Source organism: Chrysoperla carnea, chromosome X, assembly GCF_905475395.1.
Source record: "Chrysoperla carnea chromosome X, inChrCarn1.1, whole genome shotgun sequence".
Classification (NCBI taxonomy): Eukaryota; Metazoa; Arthropoda; class Insecta; order Neuroptera; family Chrysopidae; genus Chrysoperla; species Chrysoperla carnea.
In genome coordinates, this window is record NC_058342.1 from 36221472 (window position 1) to 36244565 (window position 23094).

At 31.9% G+C, this 23094-nt stretch overlaps 3 protein-coding genes across 3 annotated transcripts in view; all 3 read right to left on the minus strand.

Annotated features, from left to right (window-relative positions):
• Positions 1-239: 239 nt before the first annotated feature.
• LOC123302602 (dual serine/threonine and tyrosine protein kinase-like) lies at positions 240-7139 on the minus strand. Its single transcript, XM_044885614.1, has 8 exons — positions 7016-7139; positions 6367-6539; positions 5164-5484; positions 3898-4329; positions 3342-3573; positions 1902-2929; positions 1524-1773; positions 240-1406 (listed from the first exon to the last, which is right to left on the minus strand). Exons 1-8 carry the CDS (start codon positions 7137-7139, stop codon positions 1261-1263), a joined length of 2706 nt encoding a protein of 901 aa, XP_044741549.1. The 3' UTR covers positions 240-1260.
• Positions 7140-11945: 4806 nt separating this feature from the next.
• LOC123302664 (BCL2/adenovirus E1B 19 kDa protein-interacting protein 3) lies at positions 11946-15459 on the minus strand. The gene is made up of 5 exons (XM_044885707.1): positions 15111-15459; positions 13342-13649; positions 13195-13271; positions 12793-12942; positions 11946-12045 (listed from the first exon to the last, which is right to left on the minus strand). Exons 1-5 carry the CDS (start codon positions 15154-15156, stop codon positions 11991-11993), a joined length of 636 nt encoding a protein of 211 aa, XP_044741642.1. The 5' UTR covers positions 15157-15459; the 3' UTR covers positions 11946-11990.
• Positions 15460-20338: 4879 nt separating this feature from the next.
• The window catches only part of LOC123302595 (uncharacterized protein CG43427), a 46053-nt gene continuing 43297 nt past the window's right edge, over positions 20339-23094 (minus strand). Inside the window, exons 8-11 of the mRNA XM_044885603.1 lie at positions 22992-23042; positions 21676-22361; positions 21170-21360; positions 20339-20863 (exon numbers count right to left, since the gene is read on the minus strand). Coding sequence (XP_044741538.1) covers positions 20676-20863; positions 21170-21360; positions 21676-22361; positions 22992-23042 — 1116 coding nt within the window. The 3' untranslated portion in view covers positions 20339-20675. The remainder of the gene's footprint in view (positions 20864-21169; positions 21361-21675; positions 22362-22991; positions 23043-23094) is intronic.

The following is a 23094-nucleotide window of genomic DNA, read 5'->3' on the forward strand; positions in this document are numbered from 1 at the left end:
ATTCATCTATGACATAATTATTTGGTGTTCTAATTAATCCACGCCCACTTGTATATTTCCTTCCCCCAACTAGGCGGGAGATGGGGGAGGGGGCGGAGTTAAATGCTAGTTCAAAATTACGCTTAACCTTCTACGACTTAAAAACTTGAAATTATGGACCTACGTGAGAAATTTCTCCTTAAATGTAACACAGGAAAAAAATTATTACCCAACTCGAGATATTCCGTTGCCTCTGACGACGCTTATTTCTTGAAAACTTTGAAACAATCAGAGGCGGATTTAGGCTTAGGTTCGTGAGACCTAAGCCTAGGGCGGCAACATTTGAGGGGGCGCTCAAAATTTATAAAGTTACTGATAATGGGGCCTAGAGTGATATCGAATCTACATCCGCCAATTAACAATGAGATGAATTCAGTTTTGGATGTTAACATTACGACTTTAAGGGTCTCCTTTAAAAATTCTTAACACAATTATGATATAAACATAATACTCGTGGATTTCTCGCCCCTGAATTTAGCGGCTCTTCAAAATCAAAATTAAATAAGTATTCGTAAGTAGAAAAACCTTAGATTTGAGTACCTAATTTTAACAAAGAAACAAAATTATTTTTAAGAGTATTATGTTTATATTTACGAGTTGCGGGGTAAAAGGTGTACAAGATGTACAAGATGTACAAGGCACCCAGAGTATCTCTGGTACAAGGCACTGTTAGAAAACAAAAAATGCTTAAAAACTAAATTTAACTACTTGCATTGGTAAATATATTATTATAATTATTATGAGACTCATAAATTCTTAAATGAGACTACTTTGTTACTTCGATTCGAAACTTGGTAAATATTTGGAAAATTTTATCACAGATTTAGAAAAAAACTTAATAAGAGTTCCAATAACAAAAAACATTCAATGAAAATCTACTAAATTTTTCATCACAAATATACAACCCTGGTTAGAATTAATATTTATATATAATTTTGGGAAGAATGGCCCGAATAAGGTATTTACCACTAGAGAAAAATTTTATTTAAATTATTTCAACGATTTTTAAGGCTTTGTTAATGGAAAATACCCTATTTGTTAAAACAAAAAGTAACAAAGTGTTTTCATGGTAAATATATGTAGGTAGTTTTTGAAACACTGTGTATTTGATTGGTTTTTTAAATACGCGGTACGATATTAAATTATAAAAATATATTATAAATATATTAAAAAATCTTTCTTAAAAAAAACAAATGTTGGTGTAGTTTTTACGGACGTTTTTCAAACGCACGTTGTTCTCATGATTTCTTCTAGTTGAGGCTGCACAAGTCCAAATAATGGCCGTTGTGCTGGATCTGCAGCCCAGCATTGTTCCATTAATCTCCAACAGGATTCATGGAAATATTGTAAATATTCTGGTCGTATTCCTAAACAAAAATACTATTTAAATGAATGGGTCTGGACTCTGGAATAACAGAGGGGGCCTTTCTCTTGTGAGGGGGTCAAAAAGTTGTATTACTGTCATTCTGTATTTGTTTACTTACCTTTTCGAACACTATTCCATAATTGTTCCTTGTTTTGGAACTGTTCAAATACATAAGGCAAACGAACATGACCAGCACAAATATACCAAAAAAGTATTCCAAAAGCATAAACATCCACACTGGAATCATAATGTCCAGATAAAAGTTCAGGAGCCATATGTACAGGTGTTCCAACAATACTTCCAGACATCATAGCTTCCGGAATACAAAATCCTAAATCAGTCAATTTGGCACGATTATCACAGTCTAACTGCAACCAAAAAAAATCGAATTAATTAAATTTATAATCTATGAATTCCTCGAGCAACTGAATCCACTGTAATTCAATTGAACGCCAAGTAAGGATTTGAACTCCTTAAGGATAGAATGGATACTTACAAGCACATTTTTTAATTTAATATCTCGATGGACTAATCCTTGCGAATGTAGATATCGAATTCCTTCCACAACATCAATGGCAATTTGTAAACGGACCTTCCATTCTAATCCAGATTTGAGTGCACAATACAAATCCCTGGTCATGCGTTCCATTAACAGCAGAACAGCCGGTGAACATCCCGCTCCATACGAGTAATCAATGATCGATCCACGTAAGCGTACAATTCGTGAATGATCGGGAATCGATCGTGTATAATAGAATTCCATTGCTAAATCATTCCAATGACGTTCATCTGGTGGAACGACAGATTTAATCGCACATGGATCGACGCCACCCCAGGGTTCACAAGCAAATACAACCCCAAATTGTCCACGTCCAATTTCTTTACCCTGTACAGGCATACCCCATCGAACCATGTCACACATGGATGTACTCTCCAAGGCGAGCCGAGCAAATCGTGGTGCATGATACTTTCGAATTGCAACACGATGTTCTTCAGTCTGTTCTAACTTCCCGGAATAATGATTTTCTAAGGAGCGCATAGCCGACTGGAACAAGTCATGGGATGCTTCAACACGTTCCTTAAACTGATTCGATATTGTTCGCGCTAAACGAACCGCTTTCAGTGAATCGATCACTTCGTACGCGACATGTTTACGCCATTGTGAGTTTAAATGGATTTGTGAATTATTATGCCATGGCAAAGAAAAACCATGGAAAATTTTTCGTACACGCTCAAAAAATGTATTGACAAATGAAAATGATGTGGAGGACTTTAAATCAACATTGTAGGCAGCATTCATAAATTGTTTGATGGCATCGCTGGCGGATAGATTTTCCTCTTGTTCTCGCCAACTTTTCTCCAAGTTTTCCAAACAACGTTGTAATGTTCCAATAAAACTCTCTTGTAGACAGTTCACGGATTTTACTAGTTTGGATGCCACAGATTCGCTCAATTTACGTAAAACTAATTGTTGAATCTCATCCGTCATTACTTTCACAGTTTGTTGCGTATTTTGAGCTGAAACTGAAAACAACCCGCATTATATTTACATAAACTCAGAATTCGGGGAGAAAAACAAATATTTATAAGAGAGCCGTCAGAATATTTCCACTTATTTCTTTGAATAGTCAGTCCTTCTTATTTGAAAAATCGGAAAATAAACAATTTAAAAGAAATTAGACAATTTTCCGCGACCTCAAGCATTTTGAAAAAAGTCATCTTTAGCATCTTCGACAATGGGAAAAACTATTTTCTAAAAGCTTTACGTGTTTTGTCCAAAACAAATATTCGAATTTAGTGGAAAAGTGTACATTTTTTAAAAGCCTATCCACAAAAACAAGAAAGTACCCTGGAAAATGTACCATTTTTATTAAAAGTATTTTCAGTTCAAACAAGTGCTCGCCTGAAAATCACGAGAATGAATGATAATACTTACGATTAGAATAATATTGATCCAAATCTTCGCCAATTTCAGCGCGTAACGTTTGAATTGCATTTTGTATAATTCCAACAATTTCCTCGTGTTTTTCATTCGCCAATGTTATTAACGATTGATAAAGTTCAGTCTCTTTTTTCTGTGCATAAATTAAGCGCCGTGGTGTTATTTGTATTTCACGTGCCATATCGAAAGCGTATAAAATAAATTTTCGTAAACAACCATTATGTAACTAGAAACAAAAAAGAAAGTAATCAACAAGCTTTCAAGTCAAAATTTTCAAACCAATCAGTGCCGGATTACACCATGTCGGAGTCGCCTACACAATGTAATTCTCCGGGGATCCTAGACAATGTAAAAATCAGACGACACCGTTGGCTTTTTTTTAAGTCTTCGTTAATCAACTTGGGGCCTCCCTTTTCATAAAAATTTCTTCTCTACTCTACCTAATGGTTAATCCGGTCCTGAATTCAATCAATAACATTTCGCTTTTTGATCGAAGGGGGCTCCGATCCTTCGGATAAAATATGAAGGTAATGAAGATGAAGAAACTAACCTTACTAAGTGTAGCTGACGCTTGAATAATATGAAATTGTAAACATTCCTTAATGTAAGTGTTTAAAATGTCTGGCGCTTGCGTACACGTAATCAGCATACTATTCGCATACTGATTAATACATGGCTTACGTACATCCAATTTATCCACTGAATGCGAATGACAAAATGTCTCATTTAATAAGCCTAAACTGGCCAATTGACGCCACAAGCCTTGCAAACGATAATCAATTTGATTCTGATTTTGATTTTGATAAATGCTGGATATGTTCGATGGATTTGTTGTGTGGAGCGATGTTTGCTGTAATTCATGTTGTTTACTTTCAGTCAGTTCAGCAGCACTGTGTGATTTAACAGTGTTGCCACTTATACGAATAAATAATATTGGCAGATCTTCATATACTTCACGATATTTCATTAATTCTAGAATATTCTAAATCAAAAACAATAACACATTATCATTAATAAAACACCCTGTTACTTTAAATACCCTGTTTAGTGATGGGACGAATGTTCTATTTTGTACATTCACGAATGCGAATTTTAACTTTCAAATGAAGCGCTAACAAATTGTAATATAGCGTCATTTTTGAGTTCATTATTTAATAATAGAATGCTACATTACTACCAAATAACATAGGCTGTATTTTATTTACAAAAAAATTAGGGTCCTGTACCAAAGATTTAAATCTATTTTTATTGTTATTAAGTTAAAATACTTTTTTTAAGATTGTTTAAACAATATAAATAACTAGCAATTCATTCACGTTAGAGCATTCAATTCCCTGACCTTCATTTAAGTTCCCTTTTGTTCACAAGCTAATGGATTTTAACTTTTAGTGTGGAACCCTAAAATACAATCCTTGTTACTTGCTGATAACATAGCATTTTATAGCTGAAAGAATTTTTAAAATCGGTTAAGTAGTGAACTCAAAAATGATGGTTTGTATATTTTGTAGCACAAACTTTCATCTCTAACTTCACCCTTTTAGGGGATGAATTTCAAAAAATCACTCCTTAAATGGCACCTACAATATAAAATTAATATTCTCTTGAAATTTCAATTTATCATTAGCCATTAAGGCTGGACGTTGATGTATCAGTCGAGACACTGCCCTTTCTCTGCGACTAGAAAGGCAAATTTCAGTTTTTTTTTTTTTTTATTTGAGGTTAGTTTGCTATAATTGCATTTGTCCAACATTCAAATTTAAAATGTGCTAATAGCGAATATTCGTCCCACTACTAGGTTAAATAGGTGGTAACTTACATCATCCGTAAGTATATCACTAGTCACAGAGTACAAGATCACAGGTAAAGTATCCAATCCCTTAACTAACATTCGTGGAATGTCATCAGAATCGTCCAAGTCTGGTGGTATCACAATTTGAACTTTATCACGTAACGCTTGATGTGGTATTTCAACTTCTAAAACTGTACTTAAATCCGGACAATCGCCATCCGATCGACATAGATCTACTTCTGGTACAACCATCCATGCTTGTTCGTGACTCTCCAAATTTTCAACTATTTCGAATTCGGATCCTATTGTTAATCGAACACGTTTGGTACGACCATATACTATTCTTACCTAAAAAAATCATAAAAATTAATTTTGGGACGAGCTAAAATCTTCTTCATCCAAATTTTACCAAATAATATGGCTAATAACTAAAGGCTAATATATTCATGTCTACTACAGTGCAACCTCTATAACTCGAACCTCGTTAAGTCGCAATCTTCAGTAAGTCGAAAAAAATGTCATTCTCGAATTATTAGATTAGGTATCTCGAATTATTTAGATCTTAAAATCCGGACAAAATCTTATTTCCTTGCGAGGTATCGATAGTACAAAAATCAGACTTCGTAAGTCGTAGTTAGTAAAATATAATCGCGTTACCGAGGTTCCACTGTAGTATAAAAGCTAGCAACTTCACGAAAAAGTTGCTTTCAAGACGGCTGGATTATCTATATTTAATTTCTGTATGAAATTAGGTTGAAATGAAGTATGTCTGGCATTTGAGAACGGTTGCAACTCTGTTTTAATTAGTACGAACTATTATCGCCAGTTGGCGGAATTTCATCCTCAATTATCTGGTAAATGGTAGATACAATGCCATCTGGTAGTCTTAATTGGAACCACTCAAAACGGGTCGACTTCCTGTTTTAAATAGTACGAATTATAATCGCCAGTAAGAAGGGTAGCACTTCCAGTTACCTGATAATTGGTAAGTACAAGTAATGCCATCTGATAGTCTTAATGGGAACTACTCAAAACGGATCATCTTTGTTTTAATTAGTACGAATTATTCTCGACAGTACTTCATCACTGCCTAATTTCAATAAAGAAAAAAATATCCGAAATTCAAACATCAAATAGAAAAATAGGGTAGTTCGATAACAAAATCACTTTTTGAAATTTCATTGGTTATCGAACCACCCTTAAGAGTTAGAATAAAAACAAATTATTTACCCAACGCCAATTGGAGCCATTTGACGGTAGAATAACTTGACCAAGAATATAATTGACTAACAACGCTTTTGCATTACAATTTTGACCCAATATCAAAATTGATGGATTCGAATCCAATACTTTACGTAATGAAATTAATAAATCCTTATTTAGAAATGCATCTTTAATATTTTCTAAAAATACAAAACAAAAATCACTATTTTGTTAGAGAAATGAATTCCTTATCATAAAAATTATTAATCGCAACAAATATTTCAAAATTTAAGGTTATGATATCCATTTTTAAGGCACCCTATAAATGTACATTATTAGTGACGGATTGGCCATGCCCTTACGTTAAGACAAAATCGCTTAAGTTCAAATTTAACTAATATTTTTTTAAATAAAAAACAAGGACTCAATACTCCAGTTTTCTTCATCTAAACGGCCAGGAGACAGTCCTCAGTCCAACTTCTAAGGTTGCCGGTTGATTTTAAGGAAGGTACAAAGAGCCTAAATCCTAAAATACTTAAACCTTTATTCCTAAATTTTAATTTGATACAATTAGCTCAAAAATTAGTTTTCAGTTCTTTAAAATTGGATTTTAAAGTCCTTTTGCTTGAGATAAAAATTATGATAAGGAATCCGTAAACTTAAAATATAAACTTACCGTCTGGAAAAAGACTAGACAATGAGATTTCTTCTAATAATCGTTGAGTTTCGGTTAGAACTTGTCGTAGATAATAACAATTTCGACCAAATTTACGAAATTCCACTGTCACTTTATTAAACATATTGAACTCAAAAAGAAAAACAACACACACACAAAACTCGAAAAAAAAAATTCACAAATATGAATCACTTTGCAAACATATTTGAAAATTCAAAATGATTTGAGATTCAAAAAATTTTCCAAAATTCACATTATTACAAACTATGAAGAAACTATAATTAAACACGCGATTTCAGATAAGCTTCAAAACATTTTTTTTTTTGTTTTGTAAAAAAAAAATTCAAAACTGAAAAGGTTAACATTTGAGTTCGACCTTTATTAAAAATAGAGATAAAATAAATGAACGAATAATCCTAACCACCTAATTCTATGGTTCAGATCAGATAAGAAGTTTCTTTTTAATTTAAATAGATAAAAAAAATAGTTTATGTCGAATTTTAAGTGTTGTGTAATATGGTCAATGGTGTCATTTCAAAAATTTTCTTATTTCAAAGACGAAAAAAAAAAAACAACAAAAACAATCTGTCAAAAATTTCACAATAACAACATATGGTCATAAAGACGATATAAGTTATCAAGTGTGATACAAATATCACAAAAACAAGGGTTCTATATCGTACATTGTACAGTGGAGTATTTATACCGAATAGGGTATTCCACTATTTTTGAAAAAGTTCTTCAAAATGTTGATTTTGCTAATAAAAAGCCACCAAAAATTTATTTCGGAAAAATACACAAACTTTCTTGCCAAAAACTTAAATTTTAAACCTTTTTTAAACTGTCAAAAACACGGGCATCCAATTTGATGACGTAATATCGGTATCATTATACGAAATAACACAAATAAGTTTGACAGATATATTCATAGACATCTGATTATAATAAATATAAATACTTATTATCTATGTATATATTATACCCAGCTGTCTACACTGAACTAACTGATAGTCTATGGCTCATACCCATATGACATCACAGCAGGGCTTACCCGCGTTTTAAGTCATGTGATATATTAATACAAACATTAAAATTAAATACTATTAAATAAAGCACAAAACATTCTGCTTTATCTCCCGATTTCCTGGAAGTTTGAGGTGGCAACTTTAAAAGAATCAACAATTTTGATTGGTAAATCTGTGTACCAGAGTTTTATTTAAAGTCACTGAAAATGATTTCTCATATAATTTGTTCGAGTTGCAAGTAATTCGAACTTAATTATAAAGGGTATCGATACGGAACCCTGATTGTATCATCACAAAAAATATATTTATGCATGCACACAAATTTTTCTTTCCAGTTTCAGATTCAAGAAGAAAATGTGTTTAAAATAAATTATTCATCAGAAATCAATCAAGGATTATGTCATACAGGAATTTAATTACGTAATGCAAAATTTACGAAAAAAAGGGGATTTTTTTTTATTCTTTTCATAAAATACAGTCAAAATTAGTTATAAGGATAATAAAGGAACCGTAAAATTATGGTCGTTATATCTGTGGGCGAGCTGGGACGGAGCAATCCGATTTTCTGGTGCTCTAGTTTTTCTTTCGACCGTTAAACTTTCATTTTTTCTGGATGATTTTCAGTGATAAGTAGTTTTAAGAGATGTCGGTATAACCAATTTTGACTATAAAAATGTACGCAATGAAAAAAATATTGTAACCAATTTTCAAGGACATTTTAGCTTATCAATTTTATTTTTAAACTTAATTGTTCTTTTTTTAATAAATAATTGCAAGAATGACTCACTGAACTCAACTCAGCTCAAGGCAATGCTTAAACTGATGCTAATTACTGTATTTAACGAATATACCATTGTCGTACTTAAGTATTTGCACTTACTGTACTTATTTTACGTAGCTGTAAGCAATCAAACTCGCAAAATAAGGAAAATATGAAAAATTATTGTACTCATACCTTAGACCATAAAGTTACATAAACTGAGCGTCAAACGATATTAAGTGTGCCAACATCTGAGGTAATTGCTTAGGTCTAATCTACCATAGCGTTGTGGAAATGTCAAAACAAAGTACTACCCAATTAAATCAATTATTGTTTTATGATAGTACCCTCTATATTCTTAAGTAACACCTCCTACGTTTAATAAGTCTGATAGGTCTGTGAATGCACATTTCTTTCCATTTTTCTCATAGTCACATTTCTCGAATTAGGCCACAGATCGAAATTTGGTAAAGAGTTTTCCCATTTGTCTCGATAAGCTTATTTTACTGGTATAATTTTCTGCAATCAACAACAGAACACCCTGTATACATGGTATATAAATGGCGAACGATCATACTCACATAAAAAGAGCCGTACGTAAACTGCACCTACAAAGGAGGTAGATATTGGAGGTAAATAAAAAACAGGAGACTTTTTTCAGGACACTTTATTTATGAAATGTTCACAAGTATAAAAGTGTTTATATTTTTAAAATTCAAGGATCCCACACCGCATCGCATCGTACACAATGTTACAATGTTCCTGTGACGTTGTGACGTGTCTCGTGAAGGATGATAATCATTTATTTAGTTAAGGTTGTTCTATAAGTAATTTTATTTAATATAATTATATATAATATATTTGTTTATTATGTATATAAACTATTATAAAATGATAACTCACCATTCAATTCGTAAAATTCGAACTTAAATTCTATTTTGAGAAAAATTCAGTACAAAAACATTTTCTTACAAACTTTTGTAAACAACTAGAAAAAACAGTACGGACCACACAAATACAATAAGTCTTACACATTCCATTTCATTTCCATTTATAAATTAATAGAAATTCCTTGTTTTAGAAATTTCTAATTAGAATTTTACGAATTAAACCGTTTTACATGATAATCAAAGAAGCTATAGAAAAACTTTCACAAATAAAAACTCTATAACAAAGTTATAATACTTGGTGCGCCATTATTTCCTCATTTGTATTTGCACTCGAATCTTGGAACACTCGAACGTCGATCGAGTGAGAAAAGTCTACTAGAAGAACTACTTTTTCGAATGAAACCACATTCGAGCCCTGCTTGCTGCATGGAAGCAAATTTCAAATACGAATAATTCCGCATCAAGTATTTTTTTTAATCAAATATTTCACATTCAAAAATTTTTTCATTGGCAAAAAAATTGGGTTGAAAATTTTTTAGTTTTTACTTTGAGATTGACCTTAAAATTTGATGAAACAGTTTCAGAATTAAATCTCAAATTATCTTCAATGAATCTGATAGCTAAGACACACCCGGAGGAGATTGGCAAAGTGACTGGGGAATGTTTGTAGGGGCCACACCGTCGCCTGATTACAAGGTGATACAAACTCACGACACAGCCATTCTTCTTCATTTCCGGTGTGGCCTTAACTTTAAACGTAAATTGAGTTAAAAGTGAAGAATTCAGTTCATTTGAGACTCATGTTTTTTGGGATCCAAATTCTAGAAAATATCGAGTCTTCCTCTTTGGTGTCCTCCTCTTTTTAAATGAAAAAAGACAAGGATACCAATAAATTCAATAAAAATTGAATTCAAATTTGCGCTAATTTGGGGTTCAGCTTCTTTTTTGACCACCGGATTAATATTTTCTTCTCAGATCAAAAATTATGGTCACCTCAAAAAAAAAACTTTGTATACTTCGTGTGAAAAAACGATTGTCATAAAGAAAACAGAAACATCACGTGGTCAGTTCTTGGCACGAATTTTACCGTTTTTCACAATACAAAAAAACGAATTTCCATGTAACAAAAAAATAAATAAAAAAACATTCTAACAAAATTTGATTTTCTTCTAACACTAAGAAAAATAATTAAAAACTTTTCATAAGTTTCCCTGAAAAACAAATAATTTTCCAACACTTGCAAGAAAATTACTGTCTCATATTATGCATTTTTTTCAGTACATTTCGCTTATACAAACTCTCCAGGAGGTTTTGTGAGGGAAAGGGGGGGTTGTTTATACATAAATATGTACTGGTGATTTGAAAACAGACCTCAAATCCAAGGTGAGCATTTTGATATGCTTACATTTAGAAAAGTTTCGAGAAATTTTCCCTCTTACTCTAATTGTAAGCACATATTTTCACAACAACCTTGCGCTGATCGATTTTTATTGAAGAAAATTGTGGATTTATAAACAGAACCGAATTTAGAAAGTGACACTTTTAGGTTAAAAGCCATGTTGACAAAATATTCCATATTTTAAATCAGAAGACCTATCTGCCCTCGGGTGATAGAATGTGCTAAAGGAGGCCACAGAAAATTTAACAAGCTAATTCAAGTGCTAAGACTCCAAATGCGCTATAGATCGAAAAATCTACGAGGGAGGTGTTTTGAAGGTCAAAACCCCATGAGACAATTCTCAATTTATGAGACAATGCGTCTCACTTTATGAGACGCATTTCCACTGACGAATCAGATAGCCATGCATATTTTGAGCTCGGTACATTTTTTGACGTCTTTGAGTCGAACTCCTCCCTTGTATAATTCTTGGGCACGGGTCTGACTCTTTAATTTGGCTTCGGATCCAGATCTGTTTATAAATATCACAATTGTACACCCAAAAAAGAATTGATCACATTTTTTAGTGAGTTTTTCTTGAGTAAAAACTTGATTTGTTGTTGTTTGTTTAATTAAACGTGATGCAAATTTGTTTAAATAAAATATTAATTAGTAATATTAATTAATTATTATGTATATCATTATAAAATATATAATATAGTTTTAATTATTATGAGCGTGCGCATTCAAAACAAAATACAGTACAAAGAAAATGATGAACAAAAAAGAAACAAAACAATTAGAAAATTCTAGGAAAATTATATATATATATAAATATATATAAATTTAAAATACGGACTGGGCCTGCTTTTTTTTAAATTAATTTGTAAACTGTTTTTTGAATTTCTGGACAATTTTTTCTTTATTGAACTTGTATTGTTGGCAAATAGAGACCACCACGTTTGCTCAACCATAACCTGAAAGTCAATGAATTCATTAAATTAGGGAACGATTTAAATCATGGTTCAATTCAAAACAGGTCAAACTTTGAAAATCTGAATATATTCGAATATACAGGTTGGGTCCTTTTATCAATGAAAAAATAATTTCAACAAAAAATGCTGAGTTTGATGGGGGACATCGTGCCTTGACATCAGATTTGACCCAGTTCTTCAGGAATCTTTAATAGCTCATTTAAATCCCAAACTACAAAACGAGCTATTAACCATTATAGATTAAAATGGCCCACTCTGGATAAAAAGTCTGAAATAGTCCATTGAAATAAATATCACGTTCAATTCATTCAATCAAAATATAGTCAAAATCAGTTACAAAGACACTGTCTTCCAGAGAAAAATATCACTAGGAACCTAAGTTGACGACTCTTCAAAAAAACAAGCTGGAACACCAAAAGGTTTATTTAGGGCGTTCTAAATGACCATACATTCGTTTTTCCTCGGATAAGGATAATTTTAGAGAAAGATTTATCAAATGCGTCGCCCCTTTTTCCTGGTAACTAATTCATACTGATGTTGAATACATCGTAGATACAAACAGACTTACATTTCGCAAAATATCGATATTTCAATGGTAACGCAATCATCGTCAGTAGCTAAATTTATTCTAAAAGCATTCTTCTACGACCTATTTTTCTTGTTACCATGTATACCAAGAATTGTCCCGTGATAAATGAGCCATGTTTTAAGGAAAATTGAAAAACTTACCCAACACCTGTTCCCAAAAGTAATGATAACATATTTGTAATAAACAGTGCGCAAAGTCCTTTTTTCGAAAATAAGCTCGTTTCACCGACTCGTGCGTATCGAATACTTAAATGTTTTGAAGTCTTGTATGGATGATTAAAATGCCAAGCTCTAAAATAAATTAAAATTATTATTACTTTGTGTGTAAAAGTGGCTATCTTTTTTTACTTTCATGACGTAAAAAAACAATATTGTCTATACAGGGGATTTCAATAATTAACTCAGTTAATTATTTGTTTTGACTTGTTTTATTGAAAAAAGGGCTGAAGAGTTGTGAATCCCCTCCAAAAGTCTACTTATTGAATTTTAACAACGTGGGACGTAACGAGTATCAAATTTGGATTTGGGAAAAACAAAACTTACTTGGGTGGAAGCTGATCGGGTCGACTACTCCAATCCCAAATCCAGTCTAAATTTTGTTCTGTACGTGGTTCTAATGTCTGCAATCAACAAAAATTTATAATAAACATAATCTCGAAAGATTTTCGAAAATTTTTTTGTGGAACTTACATCTTTTTCTGAATTCATGTAGTAAGAATTCCAATGTTCTTCACCAGTTGCAGTCTTTTCTTGGTTTGGACTGTTCGGTGGTGATTTTGGGCTACCACGCGGCGAATCTCTTCTAGAACTTGCTAGTGATACTTTTGCACTGCTACTATTCGATTCTCTTTGCGCTTCACGCAACAAACGCACATATTCATCGGCTAATGGTGGTGGTAACGGGGTTACACGTTCTGGACTGTTACTTTGCACTGATGCTAGATCAACCCATGAATCGCTACAAATATCACTCGTGTCTAATAAGCTCATCCCATTTTCTACAAACACAGAAATTTCGTTGTTTCAAAAAATTAAAAAAAAGTTAATAAATCGTACCTAGCGTTTGACTAGGTGGGAAGGGGGAACAAAACAGGCAATTTTGGCTTAAACACATACTTAGCCAACAAAGTCAATGGTAATATGGAGGCTAGAGATAAGAAGAATCATCTTAAAAAAGTGTCCATCTGTAAACAAAAAATAACAGTTCCAAAATTGACTAGAGTGGCGCTTGTGTAGCAAAAGGTGTTTGATGTAAACTTCTCTATCCTTCTCTTATAACTTGTTTAGAACTTTACCTTACTTTTATTATTTTGAGCACTTCTTTTAAAACTTACACTTTTACTACAGAAGCGCCATCCTTATTTGATGCTTTACGATGAACACCTTGTATATACAGAGATGGTCCTCCTTATTTCTACCATCCATAAATGATAAATTCAGATCAAAAGAGCTGCCCTCTCCTCAGCTTATGAGGTACTTAGACCTCAAGATGTCACTTGCAACCCTTATGATACTATTGGAGATAACGCAGATGATCCCGTTTGGAGATCCCGCAGATGATCCCATTTGGAGATCCCACAGACGATTCCGTGAGTAGGATTTGTTTGGAAAACGTCAAATGTACAATTAGGTTCGAAAGCAATTCGGGAGCAATCGCGACAGAAAAGTTTTGGGCTTTCTGCGCTGCCCCTGACCTTTACAGAATCATAAAGCCTTCATTTGCATAAAATAGCACATTCCAGCTGTTCTCAAAAGTCCCTTCTATATCTAAGTAACCACTGTATAAGCACATTGGCCAATTTTGGATCAATGTCAAATCGACACAAAAAAAAAATTTCCTAATTTATCAACCCGGGTACCTAAATAAGCGAATGAATTGTCACCCCGAATTTCAAACCGTTTTAAAAATATCAAAACTTGAAAAGATAGTTAAAACTAGAAAATCTAAAACAATTCCTAATAGGTTACAACGAAAAAAAACATTTTGTAATCGGTTAAAAAAAATTAGACGCAGAAAATCCCCCGCATAATAAAAAATAAATAATAATTAAAATATTGCGATTAAATTCTTAAAATATTCCGATCTTAAAATATTGCGATTAAATTAACGATTGTAAACAAAGTATATTTTAAAAACAAAAACAATGACGGTACACACGAGACACAATAAAATCGATACGTTTGTAAACATTCAGACATATGAAAAAAAATCAAAACAAAGCATTTACAAAAAAAAAAATAATTTCATAATTTCTAAAATAATTTTCAAAAAAATTGCATAAAAATATTTCAAGACATCTTTAAATTGCGTATTTGAATTAAAAACAATGAAATTTTTCGCAATATGACGCAAATACTTCTCGTATAAAGGCAATTAAAAACCTTGATAATATGAATTATTTTTGTCATAATCACGACGTAAAAAAAACACGATATTTTTAAAAAAAAGAAAAACATACCATCTAGAGTTTCCTCTTGAATTTTTAAATGTGCCAGATTTTCCATTTTGAGTTAATAATTTTCTTCTGCTAAGATTTTCCAACACAAAAAAACTTTTAAAAAAAATTGTTATTGAAGCAGCTCGCAGCAACAAAAACAGTAATGGATTTATTTACTACACAAAACAAAAACAAATGCGAATCGTATGCAACGCAAACAATATTTGATAATGAAAATTATGGAAAAACTATGAACACTCTCAAACTTGGACAATTGTTTTTCGTTTTGATATATATTTTTTTTTTTATTATGATATTATCCAGAATTGGATACGTGACACAGAGCTCGTTAAGCCTGCGTCACATTTGTTCCATGTTGAATCTATTTAACAAAAACAAGCTTTGTTCAAACGTCATAATATCACGTGACACGCGTTCAACCAATCGTATGGTGTGTTTTGTCTAATAACATATCATTTTGAAAAAGAATAGAACTATTTTGTTGGAGATTGGCGGGAGTGAAAACTAAACATGTAGTGCACTATGTCTGTAAATATTATGTCTCAATCTAATCTATTGACTTCTAAATATTTATCTACTAGAAACAACCATAGATAAAATATGGAAACTACTTTTACATTTTGTATGCAAACTTCAATTTTGGTGGTATTAATTTTCCCAGCCCTAAAATTTGCCACTATAGACATGGGCTTACTAATCCTACCGGTAAATCTAGCACTGAGTTTAACGTTTAAAAATTTTTGGATATCTGAAGTAATTTTCAAAATAACGAAAATTGAAAAGTTGAGAAAATTGAGAAATTCGTTTGTCTGTCTTTCTGTAAAGACGATAACTCAAAAACGAAAAATGATATCAAGCTGAAATTTTTACAGCGTGCTCAGGACATAAAAAGTGAGTTGTGAGAGAAAAAGTTGAGTTCGTAAATGGGCAACATAGGTCAAATGGGTCTTGGGTCCGTCGGACCCATTTCGTAAACCGTTAGAGATAGAACAAAAGTTTAAAAAATGTTCTTTTTAAAAAACATCGCGTCTATTTACATAACTTTCATATATCCGATTTTTTCGTATAAGAAATTCTATGAATTTAAATGATATGAATAACTTTACAATGAAGTTCAGTGACTGTTGACTAGGTTGCAGCACAGATCAATATTCATAGTTTAGTGGCAACTTGAAAAGTTCATTGCTACATACGTCGAACTTAAACGCGTCTACAGCGTCTACGATATGAAAATCCTTCTGTCTACAAGTTTCAGTGGCGTAGCGACTGGGAGGGTTTATCATGCCCCGGATCCCACTTACAAAGGGCGCCAAATAGTCTTCAAAACAAAAAAATTACTAGATAATTTTTATTGCAATTGATTTCTGGGAAATATATTTTAAATTAAGTGCCAATTTAATAAAATAAATGTTAATTCGTAATTAAAAAGGAACGCTAATAGTCTAAATCAAACTGTAATAATAGAAATGGGATATTGATATAACAATAAAAGCGCTAAAAAGGTATTGTGCCCCTGGTGCAAGTTAAGCTCGCTACGCCTATAGATAAAATATATGGCTACGCCATTGACAAGTTTACATGTCTACAAACCTCACACTCCATTTTCTAGTTGTTGTTTTTTTTTTTTGTATGTCTGTTTGGGGTTTTTACCTAACGATCGTTAACGACCGCTCACGACGTGTTGATTCATAGCTTTATCCTTAAATTCGATTCTTTTTAGATGAATTTTCATGAGTCCAGACGTTAGTACTTATTTTAATGTTCTATTGTTGGTTAATTATACAGTTAAAATCGATTATAGCGACATTTCTTATTTAACGACGAATTGATTGTTAAGACTAATTAACAACACTGCACAGTGGAGTACTTATCCCAAATTTCTGGACAGAAAGAACGTCCTAAATAAATCATTTGGTGTTCCAGCTTGTTTTTTGGAGAGTCATCAACTTAGGTTCCTAGCGACATTTTCTCTGGAAGACAGTGTCGTTGTAGCTGATTTTGACTATATTTTGAGTGAATGAATTCAACTTTGAACTTTCACAAATTAAACAATGGGTCTCCCCCTTACACCAATACCTAATTTCTAAATTGATTTATTCAAAAAATATTATTACAAAATTTATGTCAGTCAATTGAACTTTTTATACTCTGTGTATATGAAATATATACCAAGGTATACTAATTTTAGTCTCGAGTTTGTTACTAGATCTTACAAATATTGATGCTACAAAGAAAATTTTGGAATAGGTGTTCATAAAATCACCTAATTAGCCCATTTTCGGTTGTCCGTTCGTCCGTCCGTCCGTGAACACGATAACTCAAAAACAAAAAAAAGGTATCAAGCTGAAATTTTTACAGCGTACTCACGACGTAAAAAGTGAGGTAAATGAGCAACATAGGTCCATTGGGTCTTGGGTCCGTAGGACTCATCTTGTAAACCGTTAAAGATAGAACATTGTATTGGACTTTGAATTAAACCCTATTTTTAATCCGAGTTTAATATAGAACCTAGGATTATTAATAACTTGGAAAAAAGGAGGTGATATAGGATTCAGGTGAAAATTAAATGTAGCCGGAGTCGCTAAAATAATAAAGGCCATAAGTAATAAATTGTTTAAATTTATTTATTTCAATAATCAAATACATATTACATTTCTTTTTGTTTATAATAATGGTAATAGAAATATACAAAGTTTTGAGTAATTTGAGTAAGAATTCATTATTTCAAAAGCCACCACTGTTTTTAGAGAGAAAGAAACAAAGAGAGAGAGAGAGATTGAGAAAATTAAATACAACGAAGCCAAGAAAAAAAAAAACAAATAAGATAAAAATATCATTGATGATGATGGCTTATTTTTAAACAAATTGTATTTTTATCTAGACTAAAAAAAGCTGCCCTAGAATTGATATTGAGAACCGTTCCATATTTGTGCAAATCCATACAATTAAATTTCTCAAAATTACCTATTTTTGATTCAAAAATTACATGTTTCATGTTTGATTCTTCAGTAGACGAAACTCAAAATGGTCGCAAATTTGACGAATATAAAACATTTAATTTGAGGTGACAATCAAACAAGTTTACGTCTAATATTAATATTTCTTATTAAGTTTTTCATCACAATTCAACGAATCAGAATGAATAGGATTAAATTGGAAAAAATTTCCAATTTAATCCAATTCATTCTCATTAATACCAATTAAAATTTTGAATCGAAATTTAATTGAAACAAATCAGATTTAATTGGGTCATATATTCATTATAAAGATCTCTACATGATACGTTTTGCACAAAATGAACAAAAATTTCGGATCTCATTGTCAAAAAGAACACTAGAAACGAGTACGCTCGAACACAACTATTAACAAAAGTTTTTGGTTGCCATAAAAAAAAAACATCTAACTGTAGCAACCACACATATATATTTACACATAGAGGCCCAAAAAAAAAAAAAATAATAATAATAACTAAAGAAAAAAAAACATATTTTGTAAAATAATATATACACAGACGTAGTAATATCAGAATCAGAGACGTCAAGCATTATAGTACAGTAAAAATGTTTATTTTACTTGCAAAAATTACTTCACAATCAAATTAGATCATCTTGTCCTAAAAAAATAACTTAGGGTCACAAAATATATTGTTTCCTTCCACCCTCTGGGTGGAAAATGTCAACTTTCGTCCCGCTGTTCCATCTCCGCCGAGCAGAAAGATAGTATACATATAAATTTCAATGGTTGTAAAGACTACCCCTACCCTCTTTCACCACTTTCTGGATACCATTATGAGAGGTGACGCCCCTCATACGAGATTTAGAAAGCAATATATTTTGTGTGATTTTTTTTGCAAACATTTGGATGTATTTTTCGCAAGGATTACAATAATTTTTGCAAGAAAAAGGTACGTTTTAAATAATCTATTTTGACCATACTAATCAATAATAATTAATAATAATATAATCGCAAATAAAGTGCAATATCCCAGTCGAATGATTAATAAATGTTCTTTTCTGATTAAATTTTTATATACAACAAATTGCGCTGTGGTTTTTTCCCAGACTGAGAAAAATTGAGAAATAATAAATTTCACTATACAATATATTAATTAAAATACTATATATTTTCAATAACAAAACAGAATCGAGAGAAGTTTCTCGATTTTTGGCCACACAGTTTCATTTACTTATTTATTTAATTAAATTGGAAACGGACACAACAGTCGAGTCAAAAATCCATGCATTTCAAAAAAAATCTCTTTTTTTTTGTTATAAATTGTGTGTGTCGTCCAAGTACTTTGGAAATCACAGTAGTTTTCTTTATAAATTAGGCAATTCTCATAATTGTCTTCTTAGCTTTTTAATAATTCGGTTTATTCTAGGTTAATTCCATCAAAATTCTTAAGATTGTAAAGAGACGATCATTGAATATACCAACTTTTTAGATTTTCTAAAGTTATTTCGACTGAAAAGTCATGAAAATGTAGATCATTCCACTGTTAAGACAGAAATTTTCTAAACTCGACCTTCGTTTTCGGTTTTAATTAATATCTCAAAAACTATCCCTGATAAAAAAGACTGATTCAAATATCCAATTAATTCTGATTGAAATCCGATTCAATCCAATAGAACCCAATATGAAATTTCCAATTCGATCCCATTTATGAATTGGAACCAATTGGAAATTTCCGATTAGTTCTATTGGATTGAGCTTCACTCAATCCAATGAATATGGATATGACATCACTCAAACTTCTTTGAACAGAAGAAGAAATTTTCGAATCGAAAGTATAAACAAAATCGAAACTGTACAATCTTAAGAATATACCATTCTAGATAAGCTCAATTAATTTTCCGTTACTTCTTAATCTAAGAAGAAAACAAGAATTTCCTATTGTCTCAAAAAAATTTTATTTAAAGCTTTAAAAATAAGTACGATTTTCATCAGATCTAAGTAAAACATTTTTTTTTATAAACAGATCAAAAAATTTCCTTTTTTGTGTCCCAAACACAAAAAAAAAACGAAAAAAAACCAAATGCATTTTTTTGTAATAAGTTTGTACTTTTTTGCGTATTATTTATACGCATGCGTACGTATATTTTACAGCACATGCGTATAAATAATCGAAAGAAATAAAAGATATAAAAAAAAAACAAACTAATTAGTAAATGCGACCAAATAATTACTAAAATAATTAATAAATACACCGCAACATTTGAATTAAATTGTAAATAAATTGTTAAATTATACAAAAAAAAAAAAAATAATAATTGGGGAAGCCAAATTTGGGAGTAATTTGACTGGTACAATTAGAGTGCAATTATATGTACCCTAATACCTTTTACCGTCATTTTTTCCTTCAATTTTTAGTCATAAAATTTCTGGAAACATTAAACAAAATTTGAAATTGGTACGAAGCTATGGGTTATACTTTGCTCACATATCACACAAATTATTGGTGAGACAAATTGAAGTGTGTTTATTGGAGGGTAAAAAATGGCGGATAGTGGGTGATTAGTGGTACTTATAATGGCAGTAAAATAATTTAAATATTTGATAAAAAGTTTAAACACAACTAAACTTAACACCGTCATCACTGGAGTAACAATTGTGACAATGTAACTTATGGTTACGTACTCGAACATCGGTGCCCATTAAACCATCCCCTAATTGGACATGACATACACAACATTTAAAACAATCCATGTGATAAAATAAACATAAACTTTCAATGATCATTGCAGCTCCACGTCCTGAAACATAAATTTTTTATTTAAGACTAAAAAAAATGTATATGTATATCAAATATGGTGGAAGCGAAGGGAAAATCAGGACGCCACAACCTTACCATACATTGTAAGTCAAATCAATCGGGAAATGGGTCAAATTTGACTTGCAAGATTTGATTACAGACAGACAACGGGACAGGTGAAACTAAATAAAAAGTGTAATGAATTTATTTATACTTTGAAAACTGGTCACCCTTTAAGAATTGGCGCTGGGGTTTTCTTTTTTAAATCCGCCCCTGACTGAGGTAATGTATTAAATGAGTTTCTTACCTAATTCATCCCCACAATGGGAGCATTTCTTTTTACCGCTAACACTTAACATTTTATCATGTAAATCATAATCGGTTGCTTGTGGTGGTATTATTGGTGGGGGCATTGTGGATACCGGTGGTGGGGGTCGACTACGTTCATATGATATTGGTGGTGTTATGGGTGGTCCTCGAGAAATTGGTAAATCTTTTCTAAAACAAAAGAAAAAAGTTTGAAATTTGATAAAAATAAATTTTTAAGGTAGTTTTGACCCAAACAATTCAAAAATCGTGTTCATTTGACAATTGGACAAGTAATTTCGGAGAAAAACGATATCTCGTTTCGATTTTTGAGAATTTCACGCGTTTGGTGCTTGAACTACCTTAACTCTATAAAATCAGTCAAAATGATCTTTTGGATGAGTTATTAAACAATTAAAACCATAAATTGATTTCGTGGACCTCAATTGGCTACGAAAACGATTATACGGTTCGTAAGATCTAAGAAGTCAGATTAAGTTAGATTACCTATTTAGTAAATGAGTTCGTTCTCGAACAGTCGGTCGATTTTGAATACGTTGCGTTAAAGTTTGGACAACAGCATCTGGAATATGTTTCTCAGCGTTTCGATATTGATTGGCAGTGGAAAGACGACTAGATCGTTCACTTAAACGACGTTCCTCAGCCTCTTGGATCAACCAATGTTGATTATAGTTGTCACGATCTAGTGTTGAAGTCAACGTCATTGGTGACTTTTTAATTGGCTGAGATTGTATCCATGAATCCGTGTTCATTAATTTTGATTTGGGTGTTGCACTTAACGCGTGCAATGTATGCCGAGACATTGGTCCTGTTTGGCTCACATCTTGAATTGTTGACGTGGACGTTGATGTGGGTTTCACTGTATTTGGTAAAAGTATTTTACTGTAGGCAGTTGTTGCTGGCGGTGGTCTTGGTGGAGGGGATAAAGGTAAATTTGTTGATGCTTGATTTGCTGTGGGTGAAGTTTGTTGATAATAGTTTGGATAATTATTGTACACATGCTCAATGGGACGACTAGTATTGCGTAAATATACATCCGGTAAGCCAATTGAATGCTTCGATACCGAATTTAGAATATTTGCTTTACGATTTTGGTATAGTAAATCTTCTCGCTGTCTTTCTAATTCTTCTTGCTCTAATTCCAACAATTCACGCTCAACTCTGATCACATCCTAAAATCAAATATTCCAAATTAATTTTCTAAATCATGCAAGTCAAAAATTCACACTTTTCGTTGGAGAACTAACCAATCGGAATGAATAGGATTCAATTGGGAAAAATTTCCAATTTATTCCGATTCAATCCAATAGAACTAGTCGAAAATTTAAAATTAATTCTAATTCATGAATGAGATCGAAATGAAATGAAATTGAAATGAAATTCAATCAGAATATAATTGGAAATTTGAATCGGAATTGAATCGAACGAACGACTGGAGTGTTTTATGTGTGCTGTGTCCGTCAGATTATTGTTAGCTTCAAACAATAGATGCTTTATAGATACCACATAAGTATACAAGTTATAAATACGTATGACTAAAAAGGAGAAGGTGCGCACGATAGGCTGCGCACACAAACGTAATGACGTTCGATTCTAAAACTCCAAAAAACTTGATTCTTCGGCTATTTTACATAAATAAAATGAGGAAGGACCTTATAATTTAAAAATAGGAAATGATTGCTACTTTGTTGCACTCACAAGTGTACTGAGGGTCATCAGATCCAAGCACCTGGAATATTGGTGCTTGGTCCATCTTCTAATTTATTATGATTATATGAAGAACAGGATTTACTTGAACTCACCTCATCGTCCCCATATCGAGAATCATCTTTTTCATCTCCAGAATTTGAACTCTAAAAAAACGGAAACAAATCAAAATTAAAGTTCGTCCAAATTCGTTCAAAA